Source organism: Hetaerina americana, unplaced genomic scaffold (assembly GCF_022747635.1).
Source record: "Hetaerina americana unplaced genomic scaffold, ioHetAmer1.1.p SCAF_17, whole genome shotgun sequence".
In the NCBI taxonomy this organism is placed as follows: Eukaryota; Metazoa; Arthropoda; class Insecta; order Odonata; family Calopterygidae; genus Hetaerina; species Hetaerina americana.
The window spans coordinates 10369491-10386714 of record NW_027286730.1 but is presented as its reverse complement, the minus strand read 5'-3'; the positions used below and the strand labels follow the sequence as shown (position 1 = coordinate 10386714).

The following is a 17224-nucleotide window of genomic DNA, read 5'->3' as shown; positions in this document are numbered from 1 at the left end:
TGCATGACGTAATGAAATTCGGAATTCAACCAATTTTGCTTTTCAAATTTACAGCATACCGATAAAAGAATCAAAGTTAACTACCAATAATAAACTATTGCAAAGAAGATACAGAACAAGTTTTGGCGCGTGAACGTTTGTGTTCGATTTCGATTGTGATAGTTTTCTGTCAAAAATTTTAAGCTTTCAGAACCTGACAGAGAGATGGCGTTGCATTACGAAAACATTTTACTTGAATTGCATTGACAGCCGAAAAACATTGGAATAAGAATCATGAGTGAAAGTGTAGATAAGGAGGAAGGTACTTCTTTTAATGAAGAAGTCTTGGATGTGGCTTCCAAAAATGAGAACATCGAACCATCGCCTTATGACTCAAAGACAGATAATGAAACTGACATGTGTTATAATTGGCCATCGTATGGCTTTGAGAAGTGTTTAACACATATTACTGGAGCTTTTGAAGAATATTCTTCAAAAACTATTGATAATTATACAAATGGATGCAAATGGTGTGACGTCTGTCTTTTTTTTCGTAGTCTTAATTGTATGTTATCCAGTGGCCTAATCCTGTGTTCTTTTTTGTTTGTGAATTCAAAAATATATTCCTTACATTATTAATAGGGCCCCCGATGGAACGTGTTTGATGACAAGTAGTGCGGATAATTGTTTAAGAATTTTCAATCTTCCCCTGGAACTACACTGTAAAGCGACTTGGGAAAGTGAAACACTTCCAGAAATGAAAGCTGTATTGAAGATGAAGGAAGGAGATTTAATATATGATTACTGTTGGTACCCTCCGATGTCTTCCTGGTATCCGGAAACGTGTTGGTAATTAATTTTCCTTCCTGAAAACCCGTCGTATTGTTTAATATTTGTACCCGCAGCCTGTATGTGAGAATATCATCCATAAAGTAAGATTGATAGACGGAAACTCGTCTACTGCCTGTACCTTATAGTTCTTCTACATCTTCCATCCAAATATCTTTAGTCATCTATTTGTCAATTATTCCTTGTCTCTTTCGCTTTGCAAGAGTTTCATCGGATGAGGACTGTTAATACTTCGCCTGTCCCACTGCCATAGCACACTTGTGAACACATAAGCCCTTCCATCACAGCCATTTCAGCGTGTAATAGTTGTTAGGACTCATTTTCATTAAAATATTTATCCTAGAAAATTTGGGATAAGTTCTTGAGGTGTTTCTGCCTATCTGTTGCCTTCTTCAGTAGTGTTGTTAACATGACACCAACACTCAATTGCTACCCCATAGGGGCGAGATATCTTTGCATCTGCCTCAGTGATAGATAGTTAGATAGTTGTCTTTATTTTGAGGTGAGATTGAGACTATGGAGTCTCTTCTACCACCTAATCCCTCGTCACACTTTTATTTTATTAAACTTATAAATTATATATACACAAATTGTACATAAATAGTAATGAAATTAATGCATATAATATCTAAGGACTAACATGCAGCGACACTGCCTAGTTGATTAATAACTATAACACAAAATATGCAACATACACACACAAAATGCATACAAATACTATACGTACTCATACCAATACATGCAAACAATACTTGTTAAACAGTATTCCTGGTTATATTTACCATTTTCATTACAAAGTATGATGCTCCTGCAAAAGAAAACGGAAGGATCTTGGAGTTTGTTTATAGCTCTATTTTCACTGGTTGGTTTTCTGGGAAATTAGTGATCAATGAGGTGCGAGCTTGAATGATGGGACAGATGGTGCATTAGTTATAACAGATGATAGCTTATGCCAATGACGACCTGCTGTGACTGCAAATGACTGGTTGTTCTGTGATGGGGGATAACGAGTTTATGATAACTTCTGGTATATAGTTTAGGAGGAGCAGATGCTGCATAGAATACATTTTGGCTGGCTCCCACCAGCACAGGTCTAGGGATCATGAGAATGCACAAGTCCTTCCACCACATCAAGGTTGTAGTCATCGAGCTTATGCTTACACATATCATTTTCGATTAATTTTTTTGTTTTGGTGATTTTAAAATGATCTGTAAACAATTTGTGCTGTATTATTTGTGGAATTGGACTATCCAACTTCCTTTAAATACATATCCCTAAATTTAGCAAGTTTCCCATAAAATGTCATTCCTTTGGCTTATATCATATGTTGAAGGTCCTGAAGCATTAGAACACCTTCAGGCAAGATATTTGCCCTGTTATTTGGTCCCCTCGCCCTCATTTCCATCTTCTGGAAATGGCTCTCCCTGGTTTGGAAGTCAGAATATTTACAAACCACCATATTGCCATTAAAACCATAGGTAGTTTCCTCTTCTTCTGCCTATCTTGACAAGTTTGACTGTAATTAGAATTTGGCCATAAAATATATCCTTTCTTTAATTCAGTTGTCTGCCAAATCGTTACAGTGTACTTAGTCAAAAATGGCTTCCTCAAGAGTTTTCATTTTGATAAATTATTAATATGTTATCCTTTATCCAGTCTAATCAGCACCAGTAAGGGCAATCCTATACATTTATGGAATGCATACACTGGAATTTTATGTGGCAGCTACATTCCTATAAATGAGTAAGTTTTCTGCTAATTGAGCATTTGAGCATTTAAACTTGTTGATAAAATATCTTTGAAACTTTTGACTTCTTTTTACAGTTTGGATGAGGTGGCATCTGCATTCAGTATTACCTTTAATCATACTGGTGAAAAAATTTATAGTGGATTTTGCAACCTGATTCGGGTTTTTGACACTAGTAGACCTGGAGGAATTTCTGAGAAAAGGGTTTTAAAAGGTAAGAATCTAATCAATAAAAGACCCGTAATATTTTAAAATCAAATTATGTTGGTTATTGTTTTGGCTTGAGAAAATTGTGACAGAAATGTTAACATATGAGAAATGCCTAGTGACTAGAAGTGATATCAGATTATATTATGATTAGATACAGATTTAGGAAGAGCATGATTAATTCATTCATTTTCTTTGGAGTACATGTATATTCAGACCATAATTTATCACTAATGAAGTGTAAAATCAAATTCAATATCCATTACAATAGGCAAAAGTGTATGTAAAAAATGCTGGAGGATACAGAGAGATTAAACTCTGCAGTTTCTTATGGTATTATGTGGATTATTTCTTGCTAATGACATGTAGCATAAGATTCAAAAGGATAATACAGGGAAAAAGGATAAGGAAATGGAATTTAAAAGCATAGATCGGGAAAGGTAGGTGTACCCGGGGACAGCAGAAATATCGGTCAGTGAGGGTAGTGAGATGAATAAAGCAGAAGAAAGTGGGGAATATCATGAGAAAAGGATATTGAAAGCCACGCATGTAAATATAATAAGTCATTATTCCAACACTATCCCCGGACTACCACATTCCCATAAATGGAAGTAAAGGAACTGTAAATAGGAAAATGACAAGGGAAAAAGTTGAGATGATTAGCAGGATAGATTAGAGAAGTAATTGAAGAATGTAAACAAAGAATTATGAGGAAGGAAGTTGAAATAGATTAATATTAAACTGAGGCAGGAAAGTACCTAATTGGGCAAAGTATGGTAGAGGATACAATGCTAGGATATGGGAGGTACATGGTGAAATGAGTGCAGTGTACAATATGGTGAAAGTTGTATCAAGAAGCAAAAAGGGAAAATTGGTGTGCACTGTTAAAGATACATCAGGAAATATATTTATGGTACTAATAAAGACGATTCCTAAAATCAGTTAGATTTGCAGATGATCAAGCTTTGTTTTGCCAGTCAGCCAAGATATTACAAACATAGCTGAATGCATTGGAAAGCCAGTGTGATAGGTACCTTGTGATATTCCTATCTTTCTTCATCTTTCTCTGGGTGGAGAGTCACTGTAAGCAAATAAGGTTATGCAGTTATCAAGGTAGAGGAAATTGATGTTAAATATTTAAATAAAAGTTCATACACTGGACCAGGTAAAACAGTTTACTTATCTTGTAAGTGTTTTGGACCATAATAGTCAAAGTAATAGGACCTTAAGAAGAAGAATTGTATAAGACAAAGAAGCTTTCACAAGGAAGAGGAAATCAATGAAAGGGGCATTGAGCATGTCAATGCAACATTTCAGAGTGTAAAAATCATTCCCCTTTACTGGGATTCGAACCCAGATCCCTCAATATCCAGTCAAGTGCTTTAGCCAGTTAAGCTATCGAGGCATCCTCTTAAAAAGCTGAAATTTTGGGCTTTTAAAAGTTGGCTTTAACCTCGTGGACTGTGGTGCATAGCGCACGGCTACAAATGCCTGTGACATTGTATGTATGGTATTTCATCACAACATCTTGTTCTTTTAAAAGCCCCAACATTTCAGAGTTTAAGAGGACGCCTCGATAGCTTAGCTGGCTAAAGCACTCAACTGGATATTGAGGGATCTGGGTTCGAATCCCAGTCAAGATGAATGATTTTTACACTCTGAAATTGTTGCATTGAAATGCACATTAGCAGATGACTCCATTACAAGTTACTGTTGTGGTATCTCCCGCAGTTTCTTTGGAAATTTGAGCATGGTTTTAAAGAAAAGATCAGTGAAAACTTTGATATGGAGTGTGGTTCTCTATGGTACGGAAACATGGTAGTTGAAACATGATTATAGGTTTGAGAGTAGTTTAGGCCGATACTTTGTGGAAATCCATTTGTAAAGTACGAAGAATGTGGAAATGCAAAGTCTTCGATTCATTTTTTCTGCTTTTTAAAGGTGATAGGCATAGATTGAAAGTTTTGAAATGTGGGTGTAGGAAAGAGGAATAGATTGAATGAACAGAAAGGAAAACGAATGATGCAATACTAGCCATGGTTGGGAGGAGAGAGAGGTTAGCTGGCAGAGATTGAAAGAAGACAAGGAAGATGGATAGAGAATTATTAAAGGCAATGTCTGTCGAAGACTTTGATAGAGAGTTTTCCCCTTTGCTTGGCAAATAGGGAAGGGATAGGAAAAAGATAGGTATATTTGGATGGAATGAAGAGAGAAAGAAAGTATGCAGAATTAAAGTACAGTTTAATGTAGGTATGGATGTTGGGTATTAGGTTTAGTTTCCTGAAGAATGGCTTAAAAAAGAAAGAAGTTAGTCTATGATGAGCCATTCAGCTGGAATTCAGCAAATGTTGTGAGACTGTTCAGATATTTGTGAGAGAAGATCCATTTGGTTGCATGAACTGAATTTTAGTATCCCTTTTATTCTTGGAGCATTCTTAATTTTTTTCCTTCCACAATTTATTTCCACATAAACTATATTAAGTTATTTTAGTAGCAAACAAAGAAGGTCCTCTTTATTCTTACCCGGAAAAACTACTAATAAATATTTTTCTTATGATGTTACTCAATTTTCTAATAGACTTGATAGGTCCATGAGGATATAATAATAATTTTCCCCTTGTTCCTGGAACTATTTTTTCTTGTTACACACTATTTATCTAAGAATTTGTCATCTTTCTTTTCTCAATTTCTCCTAATGTTGTTTGACAAACCTTCATTCCCTTTATATTATCGTATGCCATGTAATATTGAGAACAAAGTCAAATCATTGGTGGACTTCTGAAGATTAGCACTAATCACTTTACTGCACACCCACTTCACCAGCTGCAGCCTTTTTCTGGGTTGTCGCAAAGACATTTTACTCAGCTCTTATGCCATGCTATTGTTTATGATGGCACAATTTGACAAAAACTCTGTAGCTATCACACTGTCCAGCACTATGAGCACTAAATTAAAGAAATTTGGATTTTTCAATTGAGACAATTTTCAGCTAAACACACAGATGTAGGATTCAGTCAGTTATTGGGGTCAAGAATTGGTCTAGTATATGCTGAGAGTGTATGATGATGGGGCATATGTAAGTGCTTTGATAAGTGTTACTTTGACCTGTTTGTGGCCCCTTCTGCTGACTTTTTCTTGTGAAGACATTCATTACCTAAATGAAGCAATTCTGTATCTATTAGTGATGAATGCATTTAGGCCATTATTTTAATGAAAGCATATATTTTTTGTGTATGTTAGTTAAAAGTAATGTTTTTCTTTCCATGCAAATAAATTGTTGATAAATTGGAATATTTTTTGTGATTTACTATTAGTCTTTGTTCCTTAGATGATGCTGTATCTTCACTTGTCATTATGTTATTCAGGGGTGTAAGTATTATTTTCCAAGGTGTGATTGCAACCTGCAGCCTCTGTTCCAGGAGAGAGTAGTTATTTTAAAGGTTAACAATAAAACTGGTGCTTAACAGTCATTTATATGAGAAACTTGAACACACCACATACTATCAACATTTGGAAATGATAAATCTCATATCTTTATTTTAATCACACAACTGCCCCCCATTGTGTTATATGATGCATATTAATTGTTATTGTTTGGTTTCAGTTTCAGACTCAGACTACCGCTGCAGACAGACAGGGATAGTTTCTTGTTTTGCCATTCATCCATTAGGGGAACCGACATATGCTGTTGGAAATTACCTGAAGACCATAGGTTTGTCATGTTTAATTGTGTTTTGATTACACTCAGCTCAGGTAGCTATCTGTTTAAATCAGTCCACTCTGCAAGCTTTCTTCCACCTTAGCGCTGGCTAAATACCTGAAAATATTTGGCAATTGGTAAAGCATGGGGTACATGCAAAATGTATGCCTCTTCCTGTTTGGCCGTTTCTTTGACGGCTGTATTTTTATTACTTACCATGATAACAGATATGGACATGTGTATAGACTCACAATTTTGTGTTTCCATAACCTCTTGTAATTCTGTTCAATTTTTAAGAGGTATTCCCATCTTTTTTCTTAAATAAAGGAAGTGGTGGATGAAGCAAGGAATGGTAAATAGGAAAAGGTTAGAAAGCCATGGATTAGAGAAGAAGATATGATTGTGAAAAATTGAAATGGAAAGACAGGAATACAGAATTAGGGTGCAAAAGTACAAATAGATATACATTTAACTGCAGCAAAAACTCATAACATCCCTGTATAACTACTCAAAAATTTAGAAAAGCGGGGAACAGAGAGTTTGTATGAGCTAATTCATAGCATTTATGAGGAAGGTATTGGGATTGAAGACATTGTGAGATCAATATTAATACATATCCCAAAATAAAGAAAAAGCAGCAGTATGTGAAGAATATAGGTTTAATTTAATATGTAGCAAAGGTATTCATATTACTTAGGGTCATCAAATCAAAAAAAAGAATGGAGGAGAAATAAAATGAGCACTTAGGCAATGATCAGTTTGGGGTCAGGGATGGAGTGAATATGCATGACTTGTGGAAAGGAACATAGATTATAGCCAGAATGTAGGTTTTGAGGTTTTTGACAGAGTAAACTTGGCACAATTAATGAATATTTTCCGGAAGATAGGAGTAGACTGGTTGGAAAGATAAGTTTTCTGGAACCTGTACATGTCTCAAACTGCACAGGTACTGATTGAGTATGGAGAGTCATAATGGGAAGTGCTAGGCATGGAAGTAAGAAAGGGATGTCCATTATCTCTTCTTATTTTTTATAAGTACCCAGAGGGAATAGTAAGAGAGACATGAGAATGACTGGAAACCGGCATGAAAGCAGGTGGGGAATTCTTGAAATCAGCTGCATTTGTGGATAATCAAGCATTATTTAGCCCGCCAGGAAAGGGGTAACAGTCATTATGTAGCACATTGCAGAATCAGTGTGAAGGTATATGATGAGAAGTAATCTTTAAAAAATGAAGGTCATGGAATTCTTGATAAATTGGAATACTAAGATAAAGTTGAGAACATAAATTAGGACAGTTCATCTATTTCAGAAGTGTTTTTAATTAGGGTGAGCAGAGTAGCAATGAAACTAAAAGAAGGAAGCATTAGGTAAAGAAGCTTTTACAAAGAGCCAGGAATTCATGACAGGCACCTTCAGTAAAGAATTAATGGAAAGAAAACTAATAGCAACTTTAATATAGAGCCTAGTTTTATAGTTAGTAATCTTAGTCATATCAGCAAGAGAATAAGGGTAGATGAGAGGCTTTAGAGATATAGATGAGGAGAAGAATTAAGAAAATAAAATGAACAGAAAGAAAAACAAATGATCAAGTTATAGGCATGGTAGGGAAACGGGGCAGCTGTTGGTAGAAATTCAAAGAAGGCAAGACAAGTAGATGCAAGAGATCCTGAGAGGAAATGGGATGCTTACGACTGATAAATGGGAAAATGCTGGGAAAGTGAGATAAAGGGAGGCATATATGTATATGGAATAGGCATTCTGAATTGAATTAAGGGAGGTATAAAGTATACAGAACTGAAGAATGAGTTGTTGTCATGTTTGGTTTGGTGTTTTTTAGCTAGGACTTTTAGGACTTAGGCAGTATTGTAAGGTAATCTTACTTTCCTCTCATATTGCATCCGATGTCACTTTTTTAGATGGTTTAACTGGGTTGAATTTCAGGCTGGTTGGAAATGTGAAATGGAAATATTTGCAGTCCAATATTTTCTCCTGATTATTATGTTACCTGCTAATCTCTGCTCTAAACTAAATGCAATGTTGGAAAATCTTATCAAATTAACATATTACAGAAACGGGTCTTAATGTTATCCTTATCAATATATTAAGGATTTCAAACATACTTGAATGGGCACATTGTCCTACAGATCCTTCCACTTGCTTCAAGAAGCATAATTTTGGCGATTTTCCTCTAGTTAATTCTTGGCTGTGATATTTTATCTATCTCAATGTTATTGTTATATCATCTTAAAGGTTGAAATGATATTTTTTGCTGAGCTTCCATCTTATTTCTTCAGCTCTATTTTCTCAGCTCATCATCTTGTGAATGTCATAAAAAGTTTTCTTTCTGATTGTGCCAACAATCTATTATTATGGCAAACATTGGCTACCCAATTTTAATTCAGATACATAGTTAGGTATAGTAAAGTGTTTATGATATTCGTTATGAGTTTGATTTCTTATTTTGAATGTAGGAATTTATGCAGAACCAGGGGGGATTCATGTGGCCCAGCTAATGGGGCATGCAGGTGGTGTGTCTTACTTGCGCTTTTCCCCAGATGGAAGTAAATTATACAGTGGTGGAAGAAAGGTAGTGATATGAAACTTTTTTCTTCCTATTGTAATGATTTTTAATTTGGAAATAATGTTTTCAGCTGTTTTTCTAGTGCAAATTTCATCATCAAATGTTTATTTTTTATTTATTGCTTGTATATCATTTGAGTTTTTATTGTTTTGCATTAAAAAATTATTATATTTATATGCAGGATCCAAAAATACACTGTTGGGACATGAGAAATTTAGACACACCACTGTATGTAATGGAGAGAGAAGTAAACACCAATCAGAGGATAAGCTTTGATATTACACCAGATGGTCGCTATTTAATTTCAGGTAAAATAGTATATGAATTTTGAGAATTTCATTTATTCTACGTGGGTTTTCCAATGACTCCTTAGAAAATCCAAGACATGCCACTTGTAGTATTGGAAAAGATTTGCTTTTAGTAAGCTTCATCTCTCATGCTTAACATGGAAAGAGGTCAAAGCCAAGTTAGATTAAGTTCATGGCACATCTGTTCCTGTGGTTGCAACTGTTTCCAATAGGGTTAATTGAGTTCAAACATGGCCATATGTCCCCAAATAATTAATATCATTCAGGGTATCCAATGGAATTGATTTCCTCCCAAATAAATGACAAAAAGCTCAATATAGTTTTGAGCGATCGAAGAAATAAGAAAAAATATCATTTGGCTAAGAAAAAATTCTCTTCCCTCAAGGCAATGCACTGGTGCACACCTTCACAGTTTCAATGGCTAAAATTATGTAATTAAAGTTAACATTATTACAACAACCACCATATTCGCCAGATTTGGCCCCAGTGACTTTTTTTATTTCCAAACTTGAAAAATGGCTTAGTAAAAAATTATTCACATCAAATGAGGAAGTCATTGCCAACACATACCTGTTTTGAGGGCCTTCTCAATTTCTTTTTGTTAGATGTCTTAAAAAAGTTGGATAAATGCTGGTAAAAGTGTATCAAGCTAAAAGAAGATTGTTGAAAAATGAAATATAATTGCCATAGTAATTTATTTTTTAATTTTCCTAAGGACTTATGAAACAACCCACATATCAAGGATTTTCTTTGTCAGTTTAGATATAAAGCCATATTTTTGTAGATTTCTCATACATTGAATTTCTGTGTTATATGTGTGCCTATTATTTTATAAAAGTAAGTACTCCTGACAGAGATATTGTTGCCGAACATACTCCAAATTCTTGGATCACCTTCTCATTAACCAGCATATATTATTAAAATTTCTTTTACTATTTCAAATATTATTTAACCCCTCTGTATAAATTCCAAGAAACTGCAGGAGATGTCGCGATGGTAATTTTTTGATGGAATCATCCACTAAGATGAATTTCAGTGCAGCAGTATCAGAGGGTAAAAATCATTTGTCTAGACTGGGATTGGAACCCGAATCTCTCAATATCCGGCCGAGTGCTTTCACCAGTTAAGCTGTTAAGGCATCCTCATACACTTCGAAATTTTCGGGGCTTTAAAGGAACAAGATGTTGTGACAAAATACTATATATACAATGTCGCAGGTATTAGTAGTGTTAGAGGGCACTTCGATAGCCTAACTGGCTAAACCACTCGGCCAGACATCGAGGGATCCGGGTTCAAATTCCGGTTAATGTGAATGATTTTTACGCTCTTAAATTTTTGCATTGTACTCTCTGTACAGTTTTAAAATAAGTTTTATCCATTTTTTCAATTATTATGGCAATCTGAGTTCGAATAATTTATCATAAGCACAGTCAGTCAGTGTTTTGTAAAATTATAATGCATTGATAATATCGTTATCCCCGATGCCTGCAGACCATTCACTAATATATTATTTCAGGCAACACATGTGGCAAGGTTACTGTTTGGGATCTAAATGAAATGCCAGTCCGGTGGGATTTAGCTGAGCCACTTCTCAAACCCGTCCAGAACATAATGGCATCAAAGGACTGTGTGAATGGAGTGAGGTAAGTTTTGATCATTCTGCATGTTGTCGAGTTCAAAATTATATACATGCTTCATTAATTTGTATGATTGAAATTGTTTCACAATTGGAAACAGTTTGGCATCAATCTTGACTGTAAATGTTGGTATCCATGGATTGCTAGTGAGAAATCATCCCATCTCAATTTTTGAAAAATTTCATTAAATTCCTCAACTGATAATTCCTTGGCCAAGGAATAAATTTTTATTTGGCCAAGGTAATTTTTTATAAATAAAAAAATACCTTGGCTGGTGGTGAGGAAATAGTCACTCATTATCGATCATTCATGTTAAGATTAATCTCAGACTTGAATCATTACTTCTGATTTTGATTTTGGAACTTAAGTGCTTATAATTGAGTATTTTTATATTACTTGGGTATTCATTTATCCTAGCATGTTTTTTGTGACTACCTATGCATTTGGATACCCTGTCAGACTTGAGCTAATAATTGTTATCATGTAAATTAACATTTCTTTGGATATTTGAATTCTCTTTGTTTCTAATTAATATTCAATTGTGTTTCAAATATTGCTGTGATATTATCATTTCTATTTGCTAACATATTTACCAAGTTATGAGGGCAATTGCCAGTTAAACTTAGATTTGTAAAATAAGTAATTATTATTTAGAAAAATCGTTTGTATTTTCTGAAATCTGAGGAAAAATAGGGGTATCGATGACTTCAATGGATCAAAAGCTAAGTCTGTCACACTTGCTATAAACAAGTGGTGTACAGACAACCTTCTAGACTTAAATGTAAATAAAAGTAAAATAGTAAACTTTACACACAATAAGAACATATCAGATGATCTGCTGGTAAAAATCAATGACCTATCAATTGAGCGTGTGACAGAATGCAAATTTCTAGGTATTTCTCTATGTGCAAATATTTCTTGGGATACTCATGTAAAAGCCCTCCAACACAAGCTCAGTTCAACTTGCTACTTATTAAGACACCTGTATGAAACTACAAGTAAAACTGTACTACTCAATTTGTACTATGGGGAAATTTACTCAAATATAACCTACAGTATAATATTATGGGGATCAGCTGCTATTTCTCAAACCATCTTTAAAATGCAAAAGAAAGCTATTAGAATCATCGCCAGGAAACCTTACAATGCTCCATCAAGGCCTATTTTCCATGAATTAAATTTGCTACCACTCCCATGCATCTACATTATGTTTTTAATTCTATATATAAAAAATAACATCGGCAACTATTCTCTTAACTCTGCCTATCATCATCATTACACCAGAGGCAGGAATGACTTCCATTATGGGAATATAAGAACTAAAGCATTGAAATTAGGACCCAATGAAATGGGCATCAGATTATTTAACAAACTACCCAAAAGTATCAAGGATACACAGGGAACTGCCGTATTCAGGCATAAACTAAAAAGATATCTACAACGCAATATGTTTTACTCGGTTGATGAATATCTCAACAATATTCCCGACCAGTAAGTTCATACTTTTAGTTTCTAGCAATGGTAATGGTCTGATTCATGTTTGTGATCAATGATTTTTCTGAATTTGATATTGTATGTGCATGTTACAGCCGATGTTCATGGGTTTGTACCAAACACTTATGTAACTATGAGCATCTATTCTTTTATGTATCTTAACTGAGCCTGTGTCTTTGCTCCTCATTGACGTGCCTTATATCATGTACATACTTCACCCACCTGGTATTTTTGTATTGTGATCTCTGGGCAAATAAAAAGTAATAATAATAATAATAATAAAGATTGATCAAGCATGAATAGTTGTCACTCTGTAATTGGTGAACCTTTAAGTTCTGCAATCTAGCCTAAACCCTTACCCCGTTTGGCATACCTTCTCCTTTTGTAATAATGGTATAACCTCCTGCATTAGGTGGCAACTTGCAGTTGTACCACCCATATTGGAAGGCTTATTATTCATGTACAAGATCAGTCCCAAAAGTAGTATGACATTTTTCTCCCAGATAGACAGACAGACGGGTGGAGTTTCTCTAGCTGGGTTCAAGGCAGGGGTCTCAGGAAAGGCCGGGGGGCAGTTGGCTCTCAGCCTTCGCTGAGTATGGATCGCTTGTTTGCAAAATCTTTATAATGTGACCTTGTTATGCTCTGTCATGAACCGGTTATTGAAACAGTGCTACCCCATCAAATTCTGTGTGAAACTGGGCAAAACTGGCAAAGAGACTCATGATATGCTCATGGCAGCTTATAGTGATGACACCATGGGTAGATCAGGCGTTTTTGATTGGTACAAGTTGTTTTAGGAGGGTGGAGAAGATGTTGAAAGCATAAATTTTAAGGACACCCTTCAATCTCAAAAAGTGATGAAAATCTTGCCATCAGCTTTGTTGGACGGGGATTGCAGATTAATTATTTGCATGGTATCTGATTAACTTGGCATCCCTAAAAGGGATGTGTGTTGACGTGTGGCAACGCGTGACCAAAAAAGTTCATGAGAAAGGTGTATGAAAAGTTGGTGCCACAAGTGCTCTGGGACGAACAAAAGGAAACATACACGTGGATCTGCCAAGAGTTTCTCTACCTTGTGAGTGAGGGTCCAAATTTTTTATACCTTACCCCACGAGACTTCTTCCTCTTCCCTTGCCGCGAATTCATGCTAAAAGGATGTCACGACGACTCAGTGGAAGCGTTAACAACAGGCCATGACAAGGGAGCTGAGCAGCATTCTGGGCGCTGCCTTCCAGAAGGCATACGAGGGGTGGACAACCCACAGGCAGAAGTGTTTGAACACGCAAGGGTGCTACTTTGAAGACTTTTGAGTGAATTTATCAATTCTGACAATAATTTTTTTGTTTTAAACTCAGTCGTACTACTCTTGGGAGAGACCTTGTATACACATAATATATGTGTATATATCATGCATGTATAGACGTTTAGAGATGTTAGTTTCACATGAAGTTTGAATTTTAGTTATGAGTAATTACACTTATAATATGATTTAAGTATTTAATTAGACATTTACAGTCCATTAGCCCCTGAAATTAAAACAAGTGCAAAAACTCAGGCACTACCTGCTTTCAAATGTATGTCTGGGTATTTATTTAATTACATTTGTCAAGCCAGTTAGTATGAAAAAATTAATGATTTTTATATTCAAATTATTATTATTGTTACAAACTGTTACAACTCCCCGCAATCATTTGAAATTATAAATAATTATTTTGAATGGAATATTACGAAGTTAATTAGCAACAAGTTTCATACATTTATAATCATTCTGTGAGGCATCAAAATCAGAAAATAAGGCTGAAAATCAAAGCAAACTTTTTAAAGATATGACATTAGCAAAAGCAGAAGTTTACACTTTTTTTCCAAAGATTCCCTCAAATTCGTAAATTTAAGGTTTTATTGTGTCTTCTTGTTACTTCTTGATTTGAATGTGTTGAATTTTCATTCCTTTCTTGATCAGCATACATCAACAGTATCCAATTTTGGCAACATCAACAGGGCAGTGGCATATCAAAGAGCCTAACAGTGATTCTGAAGATGAAGAGGATGAAAACACATCCACTGAGGATACTATTGCAAGGACTAATACCATACCAGAAAACAACACAGAAAAGACAATACCAGAAAACAACACAGGAAAGAGTTCAGCTGTGATCAAAACATCCTCCAAACCATTACTCAGAGAGATAAACCCAGAGTTGATTGATAACTCAGTCAAATTATGGTGGATTGGAAGTTGAAATTGGATACAAATATAATTTTTTACCTAGTTTCTATGCATCATTTTCAGGAAATAGTAATATTTACTATTTACCAAAATGTGCTTTCTTGTGTGTAATATTGCTCATGATACTTGTTGGTGGGGAATGAGGAAACATGAGGTACCATGCTACAATTGTATATTAACCACTGTGGCCACACACCTTGAACATGGGAAAATGTTATCCTGGTTTGTTACTATGACATTTATACTATATTTACTACCTATGAATTAAAGATAAGCTTTGAATGGTATGACGGTAGATGGAGGTCACCTTCCCTGATAACTTTGCTCATGTTATGGAACTTGAAAATTATTATATGATGCTGTGACTTATGAAGAATTAAGCATTTCTGAAGCACCATCAGAAATAAATTCCACCTTACTGTTTTTCATTTTTCAGCTTTGCAGGCCAAATACCTATCTTTATGGTCCCAAAATGCATATTTCTTCCTCTTTCTTAATTACCTAACATTCTCTGTTGCAGTAGATTTCAGTATCCATGTACATCTTGATATCTCCACTATCCTTTTTTTCTGCTTCTCCAGTTTTCCTTCTACTATTTCCTCTTCCATGCCTAGCATCTCTCTCCATGTTTCCCACTCTTTATCAGATTACACCTGCTCCATGCATTAATCTTAAAAGCCATCTATTTATAGACTGTTGTCAGAGGACAGGTTTTGCAGCTCATGCTCCCATCATAGTCATCACCTATTTCATTAGTCTAATTTAAATAATCCCTGTCATTAATCCTCTTTTCTATGTAAATGTTTCCTTGGCCAATGCTATTCTTTTCCTGAAATCTCTACTGATACACTTTCTTTCTAATTATTGACTGCCTTAATAGTTCCAACTGTTTAACCTTTTCTAACATATTCATTCCTATTTTAATGTTTAACTTAGTCTACCTATTCCTTCAGAATCTAATTCATTCTCCTATTCCTCTTATACCAATTTCACTGCATTTAAAAATAATGAGCTTCAATGGAGATGACATCTAACTTCCCTGTCTGGAATTTGTATTACTGCCCATTCCCATGAATCATCTTCTACCATTACTTGCTCCCTCCCACGTCCCTCCCTCCCCTTTTACTATCTTTACTTTTGCTAACCACAATATTCCAATTTTCCCCCAGGAACACAACAATTATTTCATCTTTGATTGTTAACCCTATTTATTCCTTCTTCCTCCTCTAAAATTGCTTGAAGGCATATAGTCTTGATTATTGACTGAAGTCATTGATTAACCTTTCACTTATACTAATAATATTTTATCACTTTCCTGCACTTTGTTTAACTATGCTTCTTTATATCTTTTTTTTCAATGTTATTTTCACCCCTCACCGTCTTGGTAAATGTATGGAATAAAAATTGGCATATTTTCCTGTGTTACAAAAGAAAGCCTCTTGGTCTGGAAATAAGCCATTAACATTTTTCTCTATACAGCTAAAGGTTGCAAAAATGAATACTGGCTTCCACCCATAATTCTTTGTATATACAATTGAAATGAAAATAAACTATGTGACTTCTTTTTATAAAGCTTCTTTCAATCTCTTTTAATTGATTGTGTATTTCACCTGGCCTAACATTAATCATTTTGCTGTGGTTCACTATCTGGGATCCTAATTTTCACGTGGCAAAAATGGAGGGCATCATGTCTCCGCCACTTTTATGACTCCCTAAATAATAAAAATAATCTCTGTTCACTGTTTATATAATTAATGTTGACAAAGATAATTGTCATAAAATTTCAAAATATGATAGTGCACTATGGAGGGGGTGAAAAGGTAGGTTCACAGCTGTTTACCATGTGAACATACCAGGTACATTCACAGTAGAGAAAGGGTTCATCTAAATGTGAGTACTAAATATGAAAAAGGGGATATTACACTAATGGATTCAATGAAATGCATAAGATTAGGGTAGTACACCTATGAATATAGATTTATCAAGTCAGGAGGGTTGAGGATAAAAGAAGTTGTGCCATGAATGCTCCCTCATATGGTGGTAATTAAAATTTTCCTTTAATTTCACACCTTCGTAATGAATAATCAGTAATTTAGGGTACATCTTATTCCAAATGAGACACAGTAGCAAGATATTTCTGAACATAAATTGTATGCAAAAGAATTTGACTGAATAGATAATTTTTTTTCATAGTTGCTCTTTTTTTAATTGAAGCTAAGTGGCAGAATGACAATCCTAAAATTCACATAACTTGTGAAAGTAAGAGTAATTCAAGCTGTTTCACAATAGAAGAGATCAAATTTAAAGGACTAAAAATATGAGGATAAGGTGAAAAGTTCTCAGCCTGAAAATGAAATATTGCGATTTTTAGTTTAACCATTTTTTTCTACATAATCTCGCTTAACTTCAACACATTTGGTCCAGCATTTCTCCAATATCAGTAAACCTTTCTGGAAGAAAAAGTCGGGAAAGCTGTGAAAATATCC

General features: G+C 34.9%; 1 protein-coding gene across 1 annotated transcript; it reads left to right on the top strand.

Moving 5' to 3' along the window:
• Positions 1 to 232: 232 nt before the first annotated feature.
• Positions 233 to 16310, top strand: WDR79 (WD repeat domain 79). The gene is made up of 9 exons (XM_071584278.1): positions 233 to 509; positions 622 to 828; positions 2486 to 2572; positions 2654 to 2790; positions 6388 to 6495; positions 8957 to 9072; positions 9248 to 9374; positions 10891 to 11017; positions 14472 to 16310. Exons 1-9 carry the CDS (start codon positions 274 to 276, stop codon positions 14749 to 14751), a joined length of 1425 nt encoding a protein of 474 aa, XP_071440379.1. The 5' UTR covers positions 233 to 273; the 3' UTR covers positions 14752 to 16310.
• Positions 16311 to 17224: the final 914 nt, after the last annotated feature.